This window comes from Haemaphysalis longicornis, unplaced genomic scaffold (genome assembly GCF_048455015.1).
Source record: "Haemaphysalis longicornis isolate Haplotype H1 unplaced genomic scaffold, Haemaphysalis longicornis Haplotype H1 scaffold_5, whole genome shotgun sequence".
Taxonomy (NCBI): domain Eukaryota; kingdom Metazoa; phylum Arthropoda; class Arachnida; order Ixodida; family Ixodidae; genus Haemaphysalis; species Haemaphysalis longicornis.
In genome coordinates this window covers 3484525-3510687 of record NW_027526385.1, presented here as the reverse complement: position 1 = coordinate 3510687, position 26163 = coordinate 3484525, and the positions used below count along the sequence as shown (strand labels likewise).

General features: G+C 47.9%; 1 protein-coding gene across 2 annotated transcripts in view; it reads left to right on the top strand.

Moving 5' to 3' along the window:
- The window catches only part of Snama (something that sticks like glue), a 71615-nt gene that overhangs the window by 12743 nt on the left and 32709 nt on the right, over positions 1 to 26163 (top strand). For both annotated transcript variants that reach the window (XM_077669816.1, XM_077669815.1), the window contains exons 5-8: positions 18731 to 18769; positions 21909 to 21997; positions 22326 to 22428; positions 22686 to 22804. In XM_077669816.1, coding sequence (XP_077525942.1) covers positions 18731 to 18769; positions 21909 to 21997; positions 22326 to 22428; positions 22686 to 22804 — 350 coding nt within the window. The remainder of the gene's footprint in view (positions 1 to 18730; positions 18770 to 21908; positions 21998 to 22325; positions 22429 to 22685; positions 22805 to 26163) is intronic.

The following is a 26163-nucleotide window of genomic DNA, read 5'->3' as shown; positions in this document are numbered from 1 at the left end:
ACTCCACGAAGCAACTCGAGAGAGTAAGTCGGTCTCTCTAAAATATGCAGCCAAGGATACCTGTTTCTGTTCTGACATAAAATCATTATTGCTTCAATGGTAAAAAGTATGAAAATAAATTCGGTGCTCTTGAGAAGCAGAGCACGTCACTCTGCAATGCTAATCTGACTTGAGCGCCAGGCTACCTCGAAGGTGATTACGCGATATGGTGCGATGCATTTGACAAAATATCCCTGGCGCACGTTGTCCAGACCCTACATGTGAAAATAAAACTGCAGTCATCAGATAGGAAGTAGGTTTTATTTATAAATACAGCGCGAAGTCAAAAACGAACCTTACCTGTCAGCACCTGTCGAGGTCTGAGGCCGTTGAATGGAAGCGTCTTCATCAGAACTTAAATTTGACAAATTTGTATTGTTGCTGGAGTATAACTGCTGCTGAAGTTTAAAAAAAAAAAAAATCAGCAGCAGCGGCCAAAGTCCCTGAAAGAGCTGTCTGCCTTTGCAAGGCGCGCAGTGAAACAGGACGCCATTTTTGCCCAACTCGCCACTACCTTGGGTTCAAATGTCACTTCAGACGCTGTCTAAGTTCGCAAAATGGAAGCAAGCAATATTCATATGGAAAAATGAGTTGTTAATAAATACGCCAGATGGAGTTAGTTGTCTGCAAAACGCTGTTTGTAGCTTTCGTGGCATTTCGAGACTCATCATTCACCCGTGATTAAGCAAGAGTTAAGCAATGTTGTATTCGGTCTTCATGGCCCTCCAAAACAATTTTAAAATGAGGCAGGTAGGAGGCCGAGATTAACATGGTTGTGAAGCTTCAGCTACCCTTATGGTTTATGCAATCCGTTGTGAGATAGCTGCGCAGGTGGATTTTTTTCGCAGTGTGATGCACGAAAAGTGCCTTTTTTGTGTGCGCACTGTTACAATGAAGCTGTGTGTAGTCACCCTCTGACGGTGGTTGATGTCTGTCTGTCATTGCGTTGCGTTGAAACAAACATTATCTGCAGTTTCTTTCAAATGCTTTGTAGCTTTCAGTTCAGTGTGGGTACCTTGGAAAGAAACTGTACTGAAATTGGCTGCTAAGAAGGCTACCATTAAGCTGGGCTTCGTTTCCTTGTCGTAACTGGTTCGTTCGCAGGGACAGTGTGAACGTTACACAATTCCCCTCCTCTGGGGTCAATGCATGGCCGTCTGCAGAGGGTGCGTGGTTACCAAGAACATCTCTAACACTTGTCCTACGCAGCAACTTTTAATTGACGATTGAACACCTGCCCACAAGTGCACCCTATGTATTTACAATGAGGCCTGCGATAGACCGGTTCTATGGCCTTTGGGGAAGGCCTTTGAAACTGCCGTGTTGCACAGGTATAATTGTTTAGTTGAGGCTACCCCGAAGCAAATTATACAATTAGCTGCTGAGACGAATGTGATATTACGGGCAGTTTTGTCTACTTCCTATAATTTTGTAGCCCGCAGTGAAGTTGTAACCATTGGGTAATTCCCATTCGCTGTCAGTAATGCCTGGGCTTCTACAGAAGGGAAGCAGGCAGCCCTGTGTTTGTCCGCTAGAATAACAGTCGAGTCCTTCCAAGTTTCATTCAGGACCTAATTGACATCCCAGCGTACAAATTGGCGAAAGGTCCAAGGGACTATTGTTCTGTTGTGTGAAGGGAGTAGTGCAGCCACTGCTTGTTCGGAAATGTCGCGCAGAGATGTCCTCCCTTAGAGCAATTGTGTGTGCCTGGTTTCTCAGTTAGTTGTGGCAGTGCAGCCTTGCCTCGTCAACATGCGTAAACTTGCTGCTGTTCAGGGTTTCGTGTTTTCCTTGCATCCTTTTTTTGGGCCTCGCCAAAGGTTGGTATTGCATGGTAGGAAGTGTGGTAATGACAGCTGACATGGCTGCCACAAAACCAACCCGGATGGAGATAGGGGTTGTTCTGATGTCGGCTACTGAACGGACGTCGTCTTTCGTTGTGTGGCTGTGCACCGTACTGGCAACCGTGCTGCTGCCTCTTTTGGCCAGCTCTGGTCCTTGACTGACTGACGGAAGGGGTGCGATGAGGAATGGCCCTACTCGGAGTAGTCCTTCCTCACGCAGGAGGGATGCTGGTGGAGCATTTGACTCTTGGCTGATCTGGCCTTCTCATCAGGGTCTTCTTCCAGGAGGAGCTAGCTATTTGTGGTGTGGCCTCTGTCTTTCCCGTGAGAGAGAGGGAGGGGGCAGGTTGGGATGGTACACTCCAAGGTGAGCACTGAGCCCTCAAGAATACGGGTGGCATAACCGTGGTTCACATGGAAACTGTGCAGGGGCAGCATTTCTCAGCTGTCCTCCATGCTTCCGTTTTGTTTTGCAAAATAACGTGCAGTACGAACCCACGTATACAGTTTGACAGTGAATGTTTAGATGCGAAAACAACACAAGCCCCAGCCCTTGTAACCCTTTGTGGGGGGGGGGGACGTACTTGTGAAGTAAGCACAGTTGATATTGCTCGCTTGCTGAGAGGTCCTTCTCCGGTTGGCAGTTGCTCTTGCTTGCAGCAGTGCACTGTTTCTGTGCAAACTTAGTTGAGGCTAATTCGGGAGGGGCACTTGTTCACTCTGGTGGGGTCGACCGAACAAATAAGCCAAGACTGAAACCACCAGCACATTTTAACTACCGCGTGCCATGCGATTGGAAGGCGACCTTGTTTGCTTGCTGCGCAGACCGGCTTGGTGTAAAAGTTCATCGCGTACACTCTTCCCCAGGCAGACACTGCCTTGCCATTTGGGTGGGTTCAGGAGCAGGGTGCAGGCTTGTGGAGTGACATCCGCTGGGGAATTCACCGGCTGTCTGTTGGGCGACCAATTCCAGGCAGTTTGATTTCGCCGATCATTTCCATCCTGTGGTTGTGTGTGTGGCCCGGCATTTTTTTGCGTTGGTGCGATTGCATCGGTGTTTTGGCTGTCTGGCTTCTCCTGTTCTTAACCATCAGAGAAGCGCCTCTTCTAGTGGAGGTTGCAGCCACTAGTCCTCGGGCATGTTTGCATCGTGGTTTCTTCGCTCCACTTTCCAAATGTTGTCTGGACCGTACTCTTGTGCCCAACGGGTTTTGAGGAGGATGGAGTGGTGGATGTGGTGTTGTGGTGCATGAATGCTGCAAACATTTTACAAAAATGCCATGCCACTCGTTTGCATGCCGCTCTCGTTGTACTCTCAAGGCAGCACTCCCTATGTACTCCCTCTTGTTAAAGGGACACTGAAGTCAAAATACAAGTTGCTCTAGATCGATAAATCAGCTCGCCGAGAACACAAATATGCGCGCTTACGTGTAGCTCTTTTTAAAAAGGTAGAGAAAGTGAAAACGTGGAGACAGGTGCCGGCGCCACTGGCTATACCGTGCAACTTGCACTGGAAGTTCGGACCTGGCGTGTGGAGCGTCTTTCCTGGATGCTGCTGGATCGCACTACTTGTTCATACTGGGGCGGCCTACCGCTTTTTGAGGGAGCATGTAAGGTGCACACGGGCATTTGGTTTGACGCCAACATTCGTGGGACCTCCAAGGGCAATATATTCAACAAAACATCAATACTAATCACAGGTATCGAGGAATACTTTGCTTAGTGGTCCAGAGCTGCAGAGGATGCGGGCGTTCGGGAAAACACGACTGATTTGACCGAAACTGACCAAACTGCCCGGTGCACGGTGCGTTGTATCGGGTTGTTTGTACACCGCTTGTGGAATATGTGCGGTTCTTGGGGGCTGCCTGGCCGGTACTCCGGCGTAGGCCCCCACGCTAGCTCCCGGTGTGTCGACCGTGTGGGCCTTGCACCTGCGGCAGCCCAGCGAGGTTTGCAGATACGAGAACGCAGTAGACAGTAGTGCCGAAGCACAGCCGTTTATTTGGGAACTCCCAAAGCATGCGAGTGAAAGCTCGACAGCGTTCAGGAATCGCACTGTCCGGTCGTGATCGCGAGCGGGAAGCAGGCACTCGTGGCGCGCGACAATAATTTCCACCTGAGGTGCATGGTCTGCTGTGGCCGCTGTTCTGCCAATCTCCATACCTGCCAGATTTCCCGAATTTTCATGGTTTTGTACGATTGTACAACCGAAACAAAGATCTCCCCAAAACGCACCCGTCTTTGGCAAATCTTTTTCCCAGTCTGGCCACAATGCGCCGGAGGTATACCTGACAATCGAACCCGACGCCAATCGGCATCGTTATCAGTGAAGTGCTTAAAGAGCGTAGTCGGCCATGCGCAGACGGTGAACCTTTTGGTCCCATTGTTAGTTTACTGTTGACAGAAGCGCAGCGCCACCGTCGCTTTCATTTAGGCACAAGCACGGCCGTTCTGGAGATGTAGCCGGTTTCTAGCTAATCACGTCTCTTCCGAAAGTGTGCACCGGCTCAGGATCATGGCTCGCGGTTCTCCCCGGTTCCCGAAGGCTATACATCACCGCTGCCTCACTTGCTTTGGGTTTGTCGTGACACACACTGTTGCTGGTTGTATCACGTGTTTGATCAGCGTTTGTCTCGGCAATTAAGGCATCCAGGGCACCGAATCAATGCTGAAATGGCTATGGGAAACCAACTTTCCTTCAGTGTCCCTTTAAGAAGAGTCTGGTGGCCGAATTGGATCGTGGGGATCGGGCCAGCCTTGTGCGGCGGGGAAGAATGAATGGTCAACCGCAGATGGAAGGTTATTGTGTGCACATTTTGGTTTTTGTGGTTTCTAATTTTTGGGGCTGTCCAGTTGCCAGGCTTTACTCTGGCCTACCTAGTTTTTATCGACGTTTTTTTGTTGTGTGTGTGTGTGATTTGTGATGCTGCTCGTCATGGCAGCAGTTGGGCGCCTTCGTAGCCGAAGGTCAACAAGGTACCTGAGAAATACTCAATCCTCACTTCAGGGATGTGCCGTTTGGGCCACCTGCATCTGAACTTTGCCTGTGATATTTTTTTCTGGCACCCTAGTGTGCACGTGTGTGTCGTGAGTGCGGCGTTTTTTTTTTTAATTTTTTTTCCCCCTCCTCTTTTTAGTGTTCTGTGGCGTTTTTTGCCAAAGTGTGGCTAGTGAGATGAATGCCCCAGGGTGTATGCGTGGAATGCCCGGGGAATTGCTAGGGGCCCCCCAATTTCCTGTGTGGAATTTTTCTTTTATTGGGCTGGGTTTTGCAGGAAAATTTCAATACTGGGAGCAGTGAATACTTGCATGATAGTAGCCATCTGACTGCGCAGTAGCTGCCGTGCCTTGTATACAAATGCCGGCCACACACGAGTGGAATACTTATGAGCTGTATGGGAACTGTGTGAACGGGATTTTGGCTTGGAGCGAGCCAGTCAAGAAAATTCTCTATAAGGTGCACCAGAGCATAATGCCGTGAATTTTCACCAAGTTGCAGCGCAAACTTGGGAGGGGCATTGTGAACATACGGGTATGGGTGGCCAGAGTTGTGACGCAGCTGGGGCGATGAGTTGGGCAGGGTGTCTACCAACCTAGAAAATTCAGGGAATTTGTCAGAAATATGTCTCGGTCGTGGAAACTGCGAGGCGGTTAATTACCTCTATAGTGACTAGGCTAGCCACGCTTCAGCAATTGTGTGCCGCGGAGAAGCGTTCAGTTCTTATGTGGGTGGGAATTCTCAGTGAGCAAGAAACATGGAGGAGGAGTTGTGTGTTCTGCCGAGGTTAGTCTGTGATGGGGTGTCTGCAGCAGGAGGGCTTGCAAAAGTTAATGTCCCAGACCAGACGATTGACGGGGTTACGTCAGGTGGAAGGAAGAGGCAGGAACATTGGATTTTGAGAGAAAGATGAAGTTTGATTGAAAAAGCAAAAGCTCATGTAAGATGCAGAACGTGAGGCTTCTATGCTGCAGCAAGGAATCGAGTCTCCCAGAGAGTGAAAGGTGTTGCATTTGTAAATGCACGCAGGTTACTGGGCATTTTTGATGGTCTATGTGCTGTAAGAGCATCCTCTCGGGCAAGGGACTGTAATAGAGAGCAGTGTGTTTTGCAGATTATGCGAGTGCCCCGTCCTTTTTTCTATCGCTGGATGACTGAGTTTCTGTGTGCGGTGTCTGCTAAGCAGGCTTGTCAGCCAGGGAACAATGCTTAGAGTCGTCAGGCAAAGCCTGGAAAAGTCGGGGAATTTTGAAAAGTAGAGTTGGTAGACACCCTGCTTGGGGGAGGCTGCTCGTGGCAGTGTAGCACTGGGGGCAGTGCGCTATTTTGTAACCGTGCCTTTGACGCTTGTCCACAAAGGTGCAAACAAACATTTACGGACAGATTTGCTCCTCATGTGATGGGTTGGGCTCTCCATGTTACCCAGAAGTCTGCCTTTTCACTTGCATCCCAGCACAGGGCCTGCCTTTACAGTGCAGCAGTGGAGGAATTGTTGAAAATCTACTCGATGTCCCAAGCAAAGGCCTGCTGCACAGGCAGCTAGAATAAGGGAGCCACAGGAAGTGGACGCCAGTGAAGTGACTGCTCGCTTAGTGCACACTTTGCTTGCTATCACCACGGGTGGTGTACGGCTGACCATAGAACGTTGTACAAGAGAGTCCGGCCACCTTGAACGGGCCCTTTTGTGGGACGGTAGGCAGCACGTTGTGTGAAACTGGTGCGGCTGTGATAGAAAAGGGATGGCAGCATGCGGATGTGGCTGCTGTGTGTGCTGGGTCATGCAGGTAATGCGCCGGGGATGATAGTTGCATAGTTTCAAATGAAAAAGGGGGGGCATCCAGACTGAGTGGTCTCTGTTAGACAGACACCCTGGGGCATTTTCCAGCTCTGCGTGATATATTGATCCGATGTACTCGCCTGTTCGGCTGTGTGGCCGCCTGCGCTGTTGTTCGCCTCGCTCACTTGAGCAGCGGCAGCTTTGTTTGACTCCAATAAAGAGGTGCCCTTGAATGGATCAGTGGCAGCCTGTCACTTCTTGCTCTCTCTCTCTCTCTCTCTCTCTTGGGTGGGCGGGGAAGGCCGTATCATCCTGAACTGGGCACCTCTGGGCTGGATGTTGGGTTTCGTCACTAGACAGCGCTATGATTGCACTGGAACCACTCATTGCGGCGTTCTGGCTGAAGGGGCGTGGTTTCACGACTGCAAGTACTGTAGCAGTTTCCTGCAATAAGTTTCCTGGGGGGGGGCACAGAGGGAAAGCCCACCCCCTAAAATTAGCGTTGTCCTTAAAAAAGGCCGGATGGCTCCTTTTATGAAAATGGCCAATTTGTTTGCTCTTCAAAAAAACTGTCATCAACTACCCATGCGCAAACGCTACACGTGATCTCATTTCAGCGAGGCGAGACAGTACTTGTCCAGCTTGATTAGTTGGAGGAGGGCGAAGTGGAAGTTCCACGTGACATTCCTTGTTCTAAACTGCATTTTTGAAAAGCCAGCACATGGGTCCTGGCAAAGCCGGTCAAAGAAACCTGCAGGCGTTGTTGGTCCCACTTGTGTTTCCGAAGGGCTCTAATCCCCGGTGAAAATCTCCCAAGTTGGGCCACAATGTTGTAAGCGTTGTGTCTGAGTCGTGGGCGTCTCGGTTGAGGAATACAGTCTGTGTTCTTTAACTCTATCATTACGGTGGAAAAACGGCCGATTTCAAGTGCTTCCACAAAACTTTTTTTTTTTTTTCTCAAGCTACTCGACACATTTGGCATTGCTATGTGTGAAATTGTAGCTTATAGATTGCTGTTCTAAACACATAACAGCAGTTACATTTATTTACTGTTTATTCAACAAATAAACAGAAAATAATGCACAAAAAGTATACTAAAAATATATGTAGGCAATTGCACTGAGCCTGAAAATTACTTTGGAAATTTTAAGATATACAAGTTGTTTTTACATTCCTAAGCTATGATTCAACATATGCTTCAGTGCTGTACACCAAGTTTTGCATTTTTGCGGACTCTCCAACCTAGCGGCCGTGATGGCTGTGCAATTTGAGAGTAGGTTGGTCTCTCTAAAATATGCATCCTAGCATACTTGTAAGTATGCATACTTGCATAGTTATGTTCTCACACAACATCCTTATCACGTCAGCGGTAAAAAAACGAGAAAAAAATCAGGTGCTCTTGAGAAGTGGTGTGTGTCGCTCTGCAGCGCTGCTCTGACGAGCGCCAGGCTATCTTGAAGGTGATACTGCGACATGGCGGGGTGAATTCGGCAAAATATCCCCGCTGCATGTTGCCACGACCCTACACATGGCAGTAAAGCCTCAGTTGTCAAATAAGGGGCACATTTTGTTTAAATACAGCACGAAGTCAAGAACGAACATTACCTGGCAGCACCTGTCGAAGTCTGAGGCCGTTGAATGGGAGCTTCTTCATCGGAACTATAATCTGGTGAGCCCACCTCGTTGCTGAAGCCATCACTGCTGCTGGGGCAAGAAAAATCGGCAGCTGCAGCTGCCAAAGTCCCGGCCACAGCTGTCTGCTTTTGAGAAGTGCGCCATGAAGGGGATGCCATTCTCGCGCAACTTTCCGCTATCGAGGGTTCTAAGTTTACTCTTGACACCGTCTCCACACGCAAAATGTAAACAAACGACAATGAAATCGAGAAAGGAGTTGCCAATAAATACGCCAGATGGCGTTAGTATTCAGCAAGGCGCCGTTTTTAGCTTTAGCGGTATGTTTGAAATCATGGGAACTCCGTGTCCAATGGCCTATGGCACTGTAAACAAAGAGTTAAGCACTGTGGGGTCCGCACATGCCGAGACAGCTCTGGAGAACTTCTGCAAACGGGCAACCAGTGATTGGACCCAAAGTTTAGGGAGGCATGGGGGAGGAAGCACTACAACTGGGCAGCAACAGCGACACATCCTTCGATGGGGAAAGAAATACACGTGGGCATACCGCTGATGCATGAGATGCGGCCATTTTTGGGGCATTTTAAGGCTTTCCTTTTATTACTTTTCTACTTCGTGTAGGCATTCTCTCGGAACTGTGTGGTAAATAAATTTGCAGAAAATTTTGCCCAACAGGGACAGGGCAATTCTCTAAGTGGAATGCTTAGCAGAATGAAGTTAGGTCAATTCAGAGGGGAAACTGATGGAATTTTATGTGGGGGGGGGGGGGGGGGGGGGCTTACACACTGAGAATGAAGTTGTTGACACATCTGATCTGTGTTGTGGAGACTGTGCAGTCCTTGAGTGGTGTAAATGCAGCTAGCCATCGAATGCGGGCTCAACTTTTATGAAACTCTTCCTTATGAACGCCTAGGGGAATCGCTGAGAATGTGCTCCTCCAAGCTGTTGCATAGGGGCTGAAGGTTCGCTTTGCACAGTGCAGTTGCTGCCCTCCGCCCCAGAGAGAGCCAGGAACTTAAAGGCCAGAAATGTGCAGATGAACCCCAGATCCAAACCTCTGCACGGGAGGGGTTTCACTGCACGGGGTCCAAAGTAGTGGTCTTACCGAGCTTGCAAGGAAGGGAGTTAAATGTTCACAAAAGGGTTGTGAGGAAGCTCATCGGAAGGAAGAAACTAGTGTTACGGGGAGCATGGTGTTCATAATTTTATAAGGAGCGTGACATCCATCCGTGTAGGCACAGGCCTGAAATAACTGGCAGGCTATTTAAATAACCCCCTGTCGTGTTCATAAGCTTTTTGTGGAAGTCAGGTTGACTGTCCGTGGGCCTTGCTACAGGCTTTGCTGCACTTTGGAGTGGTTCAGGATGATACGGCCTTTGGCGCGGGGGGGGGGGGGGGGGGGAATGCAGTGAACTTCTGAGGCATGCCTTTTAGTCGTATCTTAGAGCAGTGGTGTAATTTTAATTTTTAACGTGTTTAGGCTGCCGCTATGGGCAAGTTTGCACATCCAGACATTTTCTGCAGGCGACTGTTTTTATTAATTAGTTCCGTCAGGAGCACAGGTTACAGCTAGAGAGATATAGCTCACTTGCGTCTACTTCCACAGTACAGCTGTTCTTGCTGCTATGCAATGTTTTTGTGGAAAAATATCCACATTAATGACCTGAGTGCCTTTAAAGGAATCTTGAAGGCAATTTAGAATTCTTGTTTCACATACTTTGGACCTTTTTGTACTAGCTTTCTTGGCTGCTGTTTGAGGGCTAAAGTGGTTTTATATTTTATTTTTAGAATTGGCGATTACATAAGTTGACAAATTGCTAAAGGGAGTGTGTGGCCTATTTTGTGACTCCAGGAGTATGAAACTATGTTTTATCAACAGTTGTAAACCAACCTACCCGGAAGTTTTTCCCTAATTTAAAAGCACGTTGGCAGCTTTTTTATTGCCCTTATGGTTCACATTTTAAAAAATCTACAAATGTCAGCTGGAGAGCCTGCCATGCCTTATTATGTGGCTGGCCAAAACAGTGTAAGGTGATCAAAGATCATAAGGATAAGGATGCTTGAAAAATTTTTTGTGATAAAAAGTATTTGGAAATTTTAGCCACTTTTGGAATAAGCAAATAACTGAAGTCCTCTTCTGTTTTTTTCTCTGTGTAGCAGCTTAAAAAATTTTGTTATTGTGTGGCTGAGCCTAAAGATTCAGGTTCCATCCCGGCTGTAGTGGCTGTTTTTGAGACGGAGGCAAAAAGCAAAAACGCCTGGTGTCAAGATTTCAGTGCTCAGTAAAGACCTCCAGATGGTCAAAATTAATCCAGAGCCTTCCACTACAGCGCACCTTACAGTGCAGGTGTAGCTTTGGTGTGTTAAACCCCCATAATTTAAATTTAATTTTGAATTCCGTGCAAATAAGTTGTGCCACATTGAAGACATTGAAACTTTCATAACTTTCCAAGTCGAGACCGGGAAAATGCCTGCGGCAGCAATACCTGATTTTTTAGTTATCTCTTTAATAATGGGTGCCGTAGAATGCAGTTTCGTTATGGTTTGTTTTAGTTGCATTAGTGTTTATTGCCTTCAGGATTCCTTTAGCGGCTTGGTAGTGGTTAGCATTGGTACGTGCGTGTACCACCGTGAACGGCGATACGTAGCCTCTAGGATAAGTCGCAGCAGATAATTGTTGTTTGCTCTAAAGTAACTTGGCACTTTGATCTGCACAAATGTACACCTGGCTAATTTTCATTCGTTGTGCTGTAACGCACCTTTTCACTTTGCTGTGGCAACTTTCGCACAGATCTAATTTTCATTTTCCGTAAAGGTAGCGTCTGACTTCGATATGCACAACCTACTCACAGATTGAACTTTCGTTCTGTAAAGGCAACTTTCAACTTCGATGCGTGCAACATTGCATGTGCCAAATTTTCATTGACCGTTTAAATAACTTCTGCATTCAATGTGCACAGTATACACATGGGCTTGATTTTCATTTGCCATTAAAGAAACTTTGGAGTTCGATGCGTGCAACATAAGCACGTGTCCAAGGCAGCACACTCACTTTTAATCAATTTTGGCACTGTGGTGGGGCTGAATGAAGAAGTGTGCCTGGGACTGTAATAACTGCTCTTTGCTTGCCTTTAGTGTTTCCTTACAAATAGGAAATTGTGCTTTGTTTTCGTGAATAAATCTACTTTGCAATGGGAACACTTGTAAGCTGGCAGGCAGTAGGCATTAAAAAACTAGTTGTCCTTGCAAACATCTGCAGTTTCGTTTTTCCACTGAATAAAAATAATGATTCCTAATAAAACTGTGAAGATTGTAATGCTTGTTTTGTTAAAGCACCCCAAAAATCACTAGAAATGACCTGAACAAAGGCTGTTTTCACATGTTGTTAACTTACTTACATTTCCAAACTGGTATGCGGGCAACATTACGAAACAGTGTTAACTAACATTTTACGTGTTCTAGGGTGGGGAGTAGATGCACTTTTGATTGCTTTGTCCACATTGAGAGGCTCAACTTCAACTCGGAAAACATGTCTTATGCAAATGTATGGCATTTCCCCAGAGTTATGGCTGTGAAAATGTATATACTTGCATGCTAAGCGTTCTGTGTTCATTTACATTTGTTGTTATGGCACGCCCAGAGCTGAGAATACGCGTCTGCCTTGATTATGTTAGCGCATTTCTGTACATCTTTAGGAAAGTAAGCGTGTGAACATTTGTTAGATCTGTTAATGGCGTAGATGTGCTGAGTAGTTGGTGGGGCTGTGCCTATAAGCCTGAGCCATGCTGTGATGACCTTGTTCCACGGAGAAAGAAGTATTTCAGGAGGGGAGTCCGCTGGGCTGGGACAGCGGGGGCGGGCTGCGCGTTAATGTCACTGTCTGGCGAGGGGGAAACACAGCTTGCAGAGCAGCACAACAGATGTGTGCGTCAAGCGCGTTGCCATAGTTTGCATGTTCTTCTACGGGCGCGACTCACAAAAATCGTGCTATCATCGAAACTGTTGTGAAAATTGCCAAATTTCTTCCTGTAAAATAAATAAATAGAAGTGCTCAACATTTTAGCACCAGTTATTAATAAATACTGCCCCAGTTACAAGCTGTACCGCGCTTGAAAAGAAGCACTGGAAGGAATCCTGGAGCAGACGGTGTTTGCCGACGCCGCCTTCCCGCCACAAGGGGTTCACTCTCGCCGCTCTCTCCTCTCGCGGGCGGCTTCTCAGATTTGCGCGCACTTTTCACGTTACACAGGCAGGGCGGCGAAGTTAGGGCAGTTTAAATATGAACTAATGGCATTGAAGATAAGAAGCACCATTCACTGGAACTAATCATATCTAGATTCTCAACCAGGTTTTTTTATTGTAGGTTCGTGTTCTAAAAAAAATCAAAGCCCCTTCGTCCTACGAAAAATGTTTGAAACGCAATGACTTCATCCACCGCAAACCGACTCCAATGAAAGTCTAGTCGCATGAGGGATTCGTCGGCATCGTCTGCCCACGGTGGCGGCCGGCTATGCACTGACTGACCTTGAACCGGCGAGCCTTTTTCCTTTGGCGCCTCGCGACAGAGCACGCGTCGGTGCCGTCCCCGGCGCCGTGACTTTATCGATCCGCCGAAGGAAGCCCAGTTGCGCCTCCTGAATAATTCTTGCTCCGTGCCTTGTTCGTGCCAGAGCTTTGCACTTGTCAGCTCGAAATTTGTCCTTTACTGTCCTTGCCTCTAGTGCTTTTTCTCTCTGTTGTTGATCTCTTTCGTGTTCTTGGCACCCGCAGTTGGTGCTTGTAAGCACTGTGTAAACTTCGCTGCAGTGCGCCTGTGCATTGTTCACCATCATCCCTGAAGCTCTCCTTGGAAGACGATGACACATTATTCAAGAAGGCATGCAATATCTCTACTCTGCATATATCTGGAAACAACCAATGACATGCGCACGACGCAAGACTATCTGAAATCGATCACTGCCAAGCTTCAAGATTTGCAGCGTTGCTTGTGCCCGAAACAGTGTGGTGTGGACTCACAGGACTGTGTGGTGTGAACTGTGCGTCCGTGTTATCGCAGCACCCTCTTATGTGCCGTTGGTTGCGGGAACATGCGGACACTGGAATATCGGTGAAGTCTGTGGTGTCCCCTCTGCGGGAGTGCTCAGTTAGTGTGCTCGTGTCTTGCATTTATGCCAGCTGAAAAAGTGGTGCCATCGCAAGTGCAGAATAAATGTGTGGCGTCAACCAATTTAAGTCTGGCGTTCAACACTCAAATAATCTCTTTTAAGCGAGGGGTCAACATAATCTTTGACAAGTGCATTGCGCAAGTCTGCGGGGGGGGGGGGGGGGGGGCTTCTCATCGCAGTGAAGTGGCTTTCAAGTGTCACTGAGCAGTTCATTTTTGCCGCGAGCGTGGTTAGGCGACAGTGTTCAGCATGTCTTAATCTTGCATTTCTGGCTTGTTCTGTGAGAAGGGGAAGTGTGGGATGGTGCTTTGAGGCCCAGCGTGTTCTGTTGATGCATACCTCAGCAGTGCTAGCTTAAATAGCAGAATCAGTGCCAGATTTTGTTGGCAGTTTCGCTGTGATACAAGCCAGCTCGCGCATGTGTTGTACCTGCGGGAGGTGCCGTGTTGCTCGGTTAAAGGGATTGTGCAGTGCTCTGCTGTCTGCCACGTGGCTCGAGTGCCCCCAGGGTCACACTGTACCGAGTTTCCCTCGCTTTAGTGCTCAAATAAACACCGCTGTGTGACTGCGTTTGCATGCCAAGCCAGTCAGTAGTGTGCTTTTTGTTCCCGTCGCTACGACAATCGATCCTTTACATTACAAACCATGCTGCCTTTTTTCTCTCTCCCTCGACAAAACAAGGCTGGGCAATTCTCTGTCGCCAGGGGAGTGCAGAGCAGGGCTGTCATCACTCGATTTTTTTTTAGCCGGTTCATGTGGCAGCTCTGGTGACGTCTTTTGCATTGTTGAACCTTACTGGTCGAGGAAAGCTCAAGCTTGGGCAGCCTTTGGTTGGAGCGCTCTACTTGAACCAGATCTGTGGGACCCCCTGAGCTGCATTCTCAACGGTCTGGTCAAAAGGTGGCTCCACCTTTCCTGTTTGATAGCAACATTTGCTCATTGGCATCAGTTCTTTTTAGTGAAGGTGAAAAGTCTCCAGGGGGTCCAAATTGATCCGTAGCTTCCTGCTACATCGAGGCTCATAGCACAGGTGCAGATTCAATTTGTAAGAACCCTCAAAATTTGAGCCTGCTTTTTTTTTTTTTCAATAACTTCGTAGTACAGATTTTTGAGTGCGGAGCACTTTAGGGGCCCAGCTTGCCATCGTAGCTCACCCGGGGTCACGGTAGCCACCGTAGTGACGCGGTGTCATGCACGCACCCAAACAGGCTTCGAAACGATCACCACTTCCCTGGTTGGGATCGAACCTGCGTCCCTCGCGTTACAAAGCCAATGTCGATCCCATTGTGCCACACAGGCACACGTTACCCAAATGCGAAGTGTTCGGGGTGATCTTTGTGCTGTGCCATTTCCACGAAGGCTGCCTTTTCTAGGCTGCAAATAAGTGCACAATAATATAATATAAGGAAAAAAATCGTGAATTAACGCAGTTCCCCAAATTAATGAAAACTCAATCCAATGCTTCTTTACAAGTGCCCTGTCTTGGCTACTTTCGGTATCAAAGCCAGGCTGATACTGAAACTAGTCAAGGGAGGGGGCCACAGCCCCTTTGGCAACCCACTGCTCCGCACTTGACAGCTTTCACATTGAGTGGAACTGCCTTAATTCTTTCCTAGCCAAGCCTCTTCACGAATGGAAACCAATTCTTGCTTACCGTGAGGGAAGCACAACTTCCACACAAAAGTCCCCGCTGCAGTTGTGCATTTTAATGACAGCCACACAGTGTTCAGGCTAATTGTAGTGCTCACTGTAAGCAGGTTTCAGGGCTGTCTAGCCTCACTTGGGCGGCATTTGTATCTCGGGGGAATACCCAGTAGGGAGATGGTTAATCTGTGGCCACGTGACAGCCGCTGCTCTACAGTTTCTCGCATGACGCAGCTGCATCGTGTTCCCTGTGGCAAATGTGGGAGGGGCGGAAATTTGGGAAAATATGCAGAAATTGAGAGGATTGTTTACTAATGCGCAGCATTCTTGCGTCGTCATTGGGGTTCTTTTTGTGACCAGTTTTGGCGATGAGTAGCCAAATACACTGGGTTACTCCATTGCTCTAGTGTTTTTCTTCTTTCCAGTGATGCACATTTGCACTATTGTAGCAATCAACTTTGTTAACTTCACCAATTATCTATTGTACAGATGCAAGGCTGGTTCGTTCTCACGATTTTTAAGTGCAGAGCTCTTTTAGCGCTCGCCTTGTTTTTCCTAGCTCACTCGCTGTACCCAAGTAAGGCACACGGTGTTCTGTCATAACAGCTGCTGTCGCGGCGTAACCACAGAGGCTTCGATAGCCAAACAGTTTATATAGTCATAAGCATTCGAAACTCATGAACCGATGGCACTTGCAATACATCTCCCCATTGCTTAGTGCAAAGAAAACTGCAGGTCCATTTGAGGTGAAATATACGTAATTAACCTGCAGCGCCCGCGTATTTAGTTAAGAACACTGGTTGGGTTGTTTTTTACGGTAGTGAGCAAAAAAAGTGGCATTGCAACGCCGCACATGCGGGGGGAAAAGCAGGCACAAAATGAACAGAACTCTCGCTGGCACACTTTCAGGCAGGGGGCGCGTGAGCACTGCGAAGGCGGGAAATTCAAATGTGTTGGACAAACCTGCGTTGAATTAATCAGGAGAGGAATGAGACAGGGCGGCGAAGAGTGTGATGGGTGGTAAAAGTGAGCGGATAACGGCGCCACAGCCCATTATGGTGAATCCCTGCTCTGCACTTCCTACAGCTTTCACGTTGAGTGGAACGGCTTTAATTTTTATTTCGTTAGTGTTTCGTGCAATATTTTAAGGGCCTTTTTTTGTGTTGGTCTTCTGGGGGTGGTGTATACAATGCATATTTTTTGCTTCATTTGTGCACGTTTGAACATTCTTCTATTTTTTTTTTGTTTTTCGAAATTCCGTTATCTCCATTTGCACTACCAAGTGATTAAATGTGCTACTTCTTCCAGTTATCCACTTTTGGGCAAATGCAGGCCACAGGGCAAAGGGGGTACTGGGCAGAGAATGCTACGCATTAAAAAAACCACCAAAGCGTGATAGTGCCCATAAGTGTGGGCTGCCACAAGTGTAGCCCGGTGACATTCTGCTGGGAGCAGAAGTGCATGTGTGAGGTGTGGCGGCCATTGTAAACCGCTGACAGCAGCAGAGGTGCCCTCAACAACGGTCACGGGTGCCACCCCAAAAGTGGAGGGGCTGACCATTGTTTTGTTCACTTTTGTGCCTTCACTTGCCCAGCCTTGTTTTGTGCTCGATGGAAGCAAGCACAGAACGCTCACACACAACTGCACACATTGCGCTGTGCAACAACGGGCCAGCCATGTCAGCGAGACTTTGGGTTTATTTTCTTCATTCAGTGCTGTGTGCCTGCATTTTGGTGCACTGATAAGGCAACAATTTTGCTGGGGAGGTATTTCCAAATTGAGTTTCTTTTTGTTTTCGCTGTTAAAATGTTTACCTTCAAATTTGTGTGCAGTAATATTGGTAACAATCATAGAAACTCCAAATTTTCACTACTATCCAAATTGATAGTTGAGTTAGATTGTTACATGTGGGGTAATAGAAGTTATCATTCCATTGTTCATTGATAAAGTGAGACATGCATAATTTGGAAGCAGCTTTTTTCAAAAACTGTGCAGCAGATACTGCTTCATGACCTTATTCGTACCAATATCACTTGCACTTTATCATGCAGTGCAAAGTACTTAAATCACTGCCTTCCACAACTTGGAATGTGCTGGCATCTTTTTTATTATTATTATTATTACAGATTGCCTTGTGCCTTTAGCTCCTCAGTTGACGGCGGGGGCTATTCAGGAAATGTAGCCGTTCCATTTCTTTTCTTTTTACACAAGTGCCGATTGCAGGTTCCAAGGAGGTTGAGAAGAAAGAGGCAAGATAAGTTTAATGGCTGATATGCAAATTTTCAGCAATGGGGCTCACGTTCATTGTCTTTCATATTTCCTTGTCAAAAGGATTGTCTAACACAGCTGAACTCTATGGCTAAAAAAATGCAGAGTTGCCCGAGAGCAGCTCTAAGCTGTGCAAAATGACAGTGTAGTATGCGACAAGAAGCGGCGACACTGTAAGTGGCATTTGTTGCCGTCATGTTGCGGAGGCCTTGAAAGCGGAAGGGTAATAAAGGCATTCTACAAAGTGTTTGAAGAGCCCTTGCAGTGTGATGTTGCCTAGTGCACAGGGCAGCACTGCAGATTGCCAATGTTGGACTTGGTTTGTGGTCATTCAGCCGTTTGGTGAACCTTTAGCCACATGGGGTAGTACACACAAAGGAGTGGGGTTTCTTAACAACTGGACCTTGCACAAGCTCACCAGAGCTGGTGGGACTTTCTGAGGTCCAAGAAGAAAAGAATCTAAGCTAGCAAATGCCCACTGGCACTACCACAACAAGGGGGGGGGGGGGGGGGGGGCAATTTTAAAGGGACCATCATTAGAATTGCGGGTGTTGTCTGCCACATGGTCAAGTGAAAATTGCACGGCTCGAATGCGGAGTTGTTTCTTTCTTTTCTTTTTTATTTCATTTTAACAATTTTTTGGGGAAGGAAGTGGGGTGGTCAACTTCGTAATTGAGGCTGGGACGACGTTCTGGCATGCTTTTCTGATGGTGTATTGCACGTATATGTGCATGGATTTTCTGAACAGGGGTAGTCGACATTAACCGGGACACAGGCACACATTTACTGTAAACGTATATATAATCAGTACAGTAGCCATGCTGTGTGTCAGAGGGTGAAGCAGCTCGGGGTTTGCTCAGCTTGAGCATTGTGGAGGGCTCAACGAGCTTGCGATATTAGCAGGTAGAGATCATAATTGCGTTGCTAATGCTTTTCATGCTACTGAAACTGGTTTACGTTGTACCAGTGACATTCTGCACAAGGTTTAAGTTGCACAGTTCCTATGGAGAAGGGTGAATATGTACATGCCAGTGGGGATTTGCAATGGTTGTCATAGATTGTTGAAGAATGTTGTCAGGCATTGTTCACATCACTTTTTGGGGGCCCCTAAGAGAGGGTTAGCTCCACATTTAGGGACACTGTAGGTGCTGACTTTGACTTGGGAAGAAGCAGGTGGTTGCATTCGAGGGAGGAGGGTACGGGAGGAGGATGGCCCCCATGAAAGGCATTGTGCAATCTGCAGTGCTGCTTGGCTGTTGTCTTATTTTTCTTTTTAAACTGGGGATGGTGTTGGAGCCGGGGGGGGGCCTGCCGAGTGTGGTCTAACCGGTGCTCTCTCTTTTGCCCCCCTCTCTCTAAGCAGACTAGTTCTCCCGGTCGTAATTATGAGAAGCTGGCAAAGGTGAGTCGCCTCTTTTCCCCCCCTGCAGCGTTGCTGTGTGGTGGGCTCCGGTTAAGAACCAGTTCCTCGGCGCACTGAACAAGCACTCTTGCTTTTCTCTAACTGATGCTGTGCAGGGATGTACGATTGAGACAAACTCCTGAATGTGATGGGGCAGGTTTTAGCACCGCCTTGGAATGCCCTTAACGGGAGCTTGCCACACAGTTGCTTTGTTTTCCTTCCCGGCAAGAGTAGTCTTCTTTTGCGTGTAAGAACGGCTGCTTGAAGGCTTCTGGGGTTTGTTATGCAGTGAAGGAAGCTGTAGGCTTGGTAGATGGCGTTAATCCTTTGCGCTGGATGTAGCACTGGCGTGGTTGTCAAAGAATGCAAGGTCTGCTTGCGAAGTTTACATCCTTTGTCATATATGTGAGGAGTGCGGCAACAGCTACACCAAAAGGCATCATTCCTTGCCTGCCCATAACTTCCTCTCAGTGTTTTAGCATTGCCATTGTTTTTTTAAGGAAATGTAGGCATTTGCAAATATGTTCTTTTCTTTTTTTACACCAGTTCATGCAATGATATTTGCCACATTCCCTGTTCACAATTGTCGTCAAACGGTGCCCTAAATTAAGCCTCTGTCAAATGCCGAAACGTGATCAGAGTTTTGTTTTCAGTGTAGGGCTCTTCCATCCATAAGCTTTGCTTTGCTTTCTACTTGCCGGCATGCATTATCAGGTTTCGTAGGGTCAGTGTTTTTTCATTGCCCTCTCAGGATTGATTATAGTTGGTCATGGCATTCTGCCCACTTGTTCTGATTGTTTTAGCGAGCTGCTTTGTAAGCAGCTGATTAATTAGAAAACAATAGTAGCTGCCCAAAAAGTGCCAAAGAAAAGGAATAGGGTGCATGTTTGTGAATGTGTGTTGCTTTCACTAGCGCTTGTGTTCACAGGAGGGCACAGCTTTTATATGTTTCATCGGAGCACCCCCCTCATACATTTCGGCAGGGTGGTCTTATATGCAAGCTTTGCTTTTTTTTTTGTCATTTGTGTGGACATGAGTACTACATGTGGGTAGTCTTGGATAGAACATTAGTAAAGGGACTAGGTTTTGCTAAGCACAGTGGTGCATTTCTTTGTGCCACCTGCTAAAACAGAGGCATTGCAACTCTTGTAGTGAATTACTGGGATGCTGCCACATTGTAGTGAGAAATAGGCGGTCTCTTTCATTTGTCAGCCCAGAGCAGCTTTGAGCAGTCTTGGGCAGCCCCAAAGCTGCTCCCGCCATAGGAATTGTATGTGCAAATAAAATACAGAGCGGAGCAGTCCGAAATGGCAAACACAAGGTGCCTAAAATAACCTAACTCGTGCACCCTAACTCTATCTCGTTACTGGGATGCAATTGTCCTCGACATTTACACGGCTTGGTTGAATGAATGGCAAAAGTTGGCTGGAGTACAATTTGTGCAATGCTCATTTGGCTAAAAGGGGGAAAAGCCTACAGAAGAGTACTCCAAGTAATTGCAACAAGGTTGTGGCAGTTCTGTTTTCCCACTAAGTGCTGCTGAGCGAGCTTCTACTGTAGTAAAACCTTGGTTCATTCACATGTACAGTCTTGGGCGAATGAAATGCGAACACGAAAATATGAAGCAAAACACTCGGTTGAAAGACACTGTTTGTGGAGGTCCATAATGGTGCACTATTGGTATATATTCGGGAAGCCCCCTTTCCCCACTTTGTTAGTGTAATAAAGCCACCCATCAATTTGACTTGCATGGAAAGAAATCACGCTATTTGTGTGTTCTGGTGTTTCATTTGCCCATGACTGTGCCCACTGGGACCGTAGTTCAGCTAATGAAGCACATTGGTGCGAAATCCCCTGCCTTTGCTGTAAACGTTGTCTGAATATCTGAATTTCTTGTGAGGGATTGATCCGTTGCAGTGCTGGTGGCATCTAACATTGCTCTGGTTGTAGAGTGGCCGTTCAGCAGGGCGTAAGCCTAACTGGTGTTCTGCAGTCTTGCAGAACACCAGTTAGGCTTTGTTGTTTGTGTTGTTTTAGCTTTTATGCGAGTTCTCACACCTCTTGCAGTTTCCATGTAGCTCAAAGGGATGCTGGGGGGAAAATCGGAGCTTACGGCAATAGATTTGAACGGGACATCTGCTGCACCGAACTGGCTCTAGTTACATTGTGTTTGGGTACAAGTGAGCTCAACGGCAGGACAGAGGGACTGTTTCCGTGGGGAGGTTGGCTGGGGATGCTTACAGAAGGCCCTGCAGGGAAGAGGCCGGGGTGTTTTGATGATGTGCAGTGCCTCCTCCTGAGCAAGTCTTTGTATTAGTTGAGGACTGTTTGTGTTGCGTTGTGTTAATAAGCACAGTGATGGGATGAGGCCTCTTCTTGGAAAGGCTGTGAAGGAGGCTCCAGTGCTTTTCACAGTGGGTTTCTGTTTCTTTGAGGGTCCAAGGTGGGCATGTGTTCGCACTGGGGTGAACTGAGAAGGGGCAGGTGATACCCAGGAAGGAGTACTAATGTGGTGTGTCTGCAGACCACATGGGGAGAGCTGGAGGTTGTGTCAGGGGGCAAGTGCGACGCCCATGGAGAGATGTGAGATTATTACTAGCAACAGCTGCTAGAATGGCCAGTTCTTGACTGGTCTTCTTGTACATAGTGCCGTTAAAGAAAATGAGTGTCACATGCACAGTACGGGGGGTTCCCTAAAGAACTGACAAACACTGAAAGTACTTTTTACCTCAGCTGTTGCAGATTTGTGCACTGTCATGCAGAACAGTGCAAAGTGCTACTGGGGATGTCCGTTAGTAAAAAAATGAACATGTGCTGTATGGCCTGCACCAGTACAGCCAATTCAGGTAAAAGAGAGGTCTCTTCTGATTTGCCGCACTGGAGAGAAAAAAGCTGCACGAGTGATTTGTGTGGTTAACTGTGAGTCTGCTCGCGAGTGGCTGCCCCCAACGCAGCTGCCTCGAGAGTGACAGTTGCAAACCATCCCACCAGCTTCCTAGGCTAGGTGGAGGGAGAGAAGAGCGCTGTGTGCTGCCCATTTGTGCCTCCTGGTTGTTTGCTCTAACACTCGCCCCCCCCCTGGCTCTGCTTCTCCCCTTCTGGTGGCCCTCTGCTGTGGCTGTCTGGGGTGCCCCCGCAGACGGCCGACCTGGCCAACTCGACGGCCAGTGAGGACGACAAGATCAAGGCCATGATGTCGCAGTCATCGCAGGAGTACGACCCGTCCAAGTGAGCTTTCTTGGGCTGCACGGGACGGAAGGGAGGAGAGGTGGCCGCGGGCTCGTGTGCTTTTGTGATGGGACACTAACTTGCCCATTACCATCCTCAACATCGTTGTTGACAAATACCACTGCGGGAGGGTTGTAAAGAGTGGTGAACTGGTTGGATGTGTGTTGAACTATGCATGTTGCTGACAGGTACTGATGTTGCACTTTTAACTGAATCAGTCGGCAAGAGTTGCCAGCTTCCTCCCAGCCGCCGCACCCGTGCTTCCCTCTTGTTTGGCTTCTCAGTTCAGTGCTGTCCCTGTAGCAGTGCGATGTGATGCCGGGTGCAGGTACGTGAAGAGCCGCAGCATGACGGGCCCCCTGCCCCCGAACTACACGTGCTTCCGGTGCGGCAAGAGCGGCCACTGGATCAAGAACTGCCCCACCAACAACGTGAGCCAGCTAGCTGCTGTCTTTCCAGCTACCAGTGGGAACCTGCTTCTCTAAAGTACTGGGGTGGTTGTCATTACGAGAAGAGCCACTCGTGCATTATGCTGGCATTCATGCCAAGCTCTGCTCACGGCCTTTTCTGGCCCAAGAGCGACTGACTAAGGGGGCGGGATTCGCTTGAGCAGGGCAGGAACAGCTACGAAGGCGCAGCCTGGCTTGCTCACCGTCGTCCCCCTCTCTCGGCCCCTGGGCTGGTGCAGATTGAGGTGAAGCGGAGCACGGGCATCCCCCGGAGCTTCATGGTGACCGTGGACGGTCCCGACCACAAGGGGGCACTTCTCACCAGCACGGGCGAGTTTGCCGTGCCTCTCATCGACCAGTGAGTGCCGTCTCTCTCTCTCCTTCAATTGACGGGCGAGCCGCAGGGCACCGCTGCACTTGCCATTCTCAGTGCAGAATCGGAGCGCTCGTTGTGAGAGCAGTCGGGTTTTGAACGCATTAAGTCCCGGTGATTGTACGAAGACTAGGGATTCTGGCTGGGGACTTGACCTGGCAAGCTGGGTTTGCACTGGTGACATTTTTATTTAGTCTCCACTGCTGCGTGAACCATGCACATGTCAGAACGCTGGGCTTGCTGTACGATTGCAACGTGCTACCCCCGCTCTTATTCCACGTGTACTGTGAAGATTTGGCCGTGACGAAAGGAGGCTGAAAAATGCAACTGAGCTGTAACCAAGAACTGTCTAAAGGTGCCAGTGACGTCTGGTTTGTTGCGTGGAAGTGCACCTGTTGGTCATGGCTCCCCAGTTTGAAGGGTTGCAAAGTGCCACTCCCAAGGTGACGGCAATGTTGGCAGTGGTGGTGGTTGTCTGTCTCTCCTTTTCGTTGATTCCTGAAAAGAATGTGCATGTGGTGGATGATGTCCTCGAAGCATGGACCCTTGACCTGAGGAGATATTCCAAATCTTTTTTTTTTTTTTTCTCCATTCGCTTTGAGCACTACTCAACCATTATGATCTTGTTTACGTATGGTTGTGTACACTGTACCATCTGACTGGCTTCTGCACTTCTAGTGCCATATTTGTGTGTCAGTCTTGTAACAAAACGCCAAAAGCTTTGTTTCCATGTTACGTGTTAAAAAAAAATGCTGTTTTTCATGAGCCAGCAGCAGTAACCTTATGCAGGCATAAATCCTTGGAGCTGTACTCTTGGGTGGCTTTTATGAATTCCCCTGTTCTACCATGCCATCTTCTTTCTTTTTCCAGTTCTGAAATGGGGGTCTGTGGAGTTTGAGGCTGGCATATACAGTAGAATCTCAATGATACGAATCCCATGGGAGTGCCAAAAATATTCGTATCATCCAAGATTCGTATGAAACAACACAGACTAAAAAACGTTTTCACTTACCGTATTTTCCAGTGTATAAGTCGCAGTTTTTTTCTGAAATTTTCGTTGGTGCGTCTTATCTACCGGTGCGACTTATGTATGAAAATAAATCTGGTTCTCGGCGGCTGCGCATGGCCAGCGCACGTTAAGAGACGCAACTCTATGGTCTAAATGAATCCGAAGACCACCGCTGCGGCGTTTCTCATAGCCCATGTGTCGCTTGGGTACGTTAAACCAAAGAATTTGCAGCTTTTTCTAGTCAAAAACAATGATAATGGCCTGCGACAAGCGTGCCACATCCTGCCATGTGCAGTAACTACAGTTCAGAATAAATTAAAAGTAACATTAAACTAAGTTGCAAAAACAAAATGCAGCTTATAAGTTATGACAGAGATTTCCTCTTAACGAGGTAAAAGGTAAACGTGCTGCTAATTTTTGAAATGACAGATTGCTGATAAGTTTTGATTTTCGGGTCGCTTCCGCCACGTCACTTTCATCCGCCATGACACCTTTATGGAGGTGATTTACGACAGCACGCAAGAAGCGTGCGACGTTTGGAAAGATGGCCAAATGGGTCTCCGACTCTTGGGACTCCATTTCTACAAAAACAGTTTTAGCCAGGTTCATAAAGGCCGGAGGGATGCGGTCCGCAAGTGTTGACGATGTTGGCAAAAAAGACATGAGTGAGTTAGACGACGACAGCGATGCGCCGGCGGAACTCCCACTTGAAGTTGCGAATTATTTTTTAGCGAGTCGGAGGAAGAGGACTTCGATGGTTTTGCCTTGACACTGTCTGTAGGTACATGCCATCTGTGTGTATCAATAAACTATTTTGGAGAAGTTAGTTCTGTCTAGACTTTGGAAGGTATTGCACGTGTCTAGCCCTCCTTACTGGGGAATGCGTTCATAGGCGGCGGGCGCTGCAATCATGTACTATAGCCGCACTTTCTAACGATCTGATTCATTACGAGTGTACCTAATTAACAATTGCGTCTTGTACACCGGTGCGACTTATATACGTTTTTTTTTTTTTTTTTCGGAAAAACTGTCATTTTGAGGGGGGTGCGACTTATACAAAGATGCGACTTATAGACCGGAAAATACGGCATTTGTTTTCTTACTTTCGCGTAAAGAAATCGCGATTTTTTCTGCTTTTTTTTTTTTTTTTTAGCCTCCATGTTGTCGAGCAGTCTTTTCTGGAGCGCGTAGAACTTCACACTCGTCTCCTCACTCGCAGTGCCCAAGCTCACTGCACGCCGCAAAAGTCAAGGCATGAACCGCATGGCGCATTTTTGTATGCGATTCGTGCGCGTCAGCGTTGCGCGTGCAATTGTTTCACGCCTGCATGGACGATTCCGCGCCTGCGGCAGCTTCTGCCTCTGTCGGAAAATGACACGCGACGCGTGCGGCAGTGGGAGAAGCTTGGCGACTTGCACCAAGGGGGAGGCGTGCGCCTCACAGCGGCAGTTCCGAAGCGCTTGAGACAGCCGGTTGGCTCTGCTGGAGATGTTTTAGGCTGGCTACCCCAGCAGATATTTCATGGACGCTTTCACTAACGGCGCGGATGATGTTTTATAGTATTGTTTTCGACCTCATTATCTGCTCCTTTACTGCACAAGCAACTTCGTGTGTGCCTTGAGTGGCATTTTAAAGAGCGGTTTGAAGCGGTCGCTGGAGCAGCCCGGCCCGCACCACTTTGTGGTTGAAGCCGCCGCCAGGTTGCCGCTGCCGGCCGCGCACCTTGTGGGTGGTTTCGCGGCGGCGTCAGTGCGCCTGCGGTGAGCGCAACGCGTTTTCATGAGCAGAAAACAACAGCCTGGCCGTTCCTGGAGAAAGAGTGACAAAGAGAGGAGAGAGAGCCCTCACGTCGCCGTCGCTTGCTCGGCAGTCGGGCGCCTCGCCGGCTCGTTCCTATCATCTGCTGGGTCGCGCAGGTTCGTTCATAACAGCTGAAATTTTGACCACTGCAAACAATGCAATCTTGCCAAGACTTCTCAGAAATTCATATCACCCAGACCCGTATCATCGAGATTCTATTGTAAACACGCACGCAATGCAAAAAAAAAAAGCCACTTTTGCGAAACACAAAACTCATTGTCCTCCCTGTGAGTAAGCTTCACTGCAGCGTACAATTGGGGGAAAGCAGCCAGCTTTACAGAGACCGAGCCTCAAATTGAGTTCGGTTCAGCTTCACTATGTTATACCCCTGCTACACTGGGGTCTAAATGTCATTTGAACCAAATGTCATTTGACTCAAATGCCAAGTTGTGCTGCTACACTAGGTCTTCAAATGCCATTTGGCTCAAATGACATTTGAGCCAAATGAGCACCGAGAAAGACATTTAAGATTTCA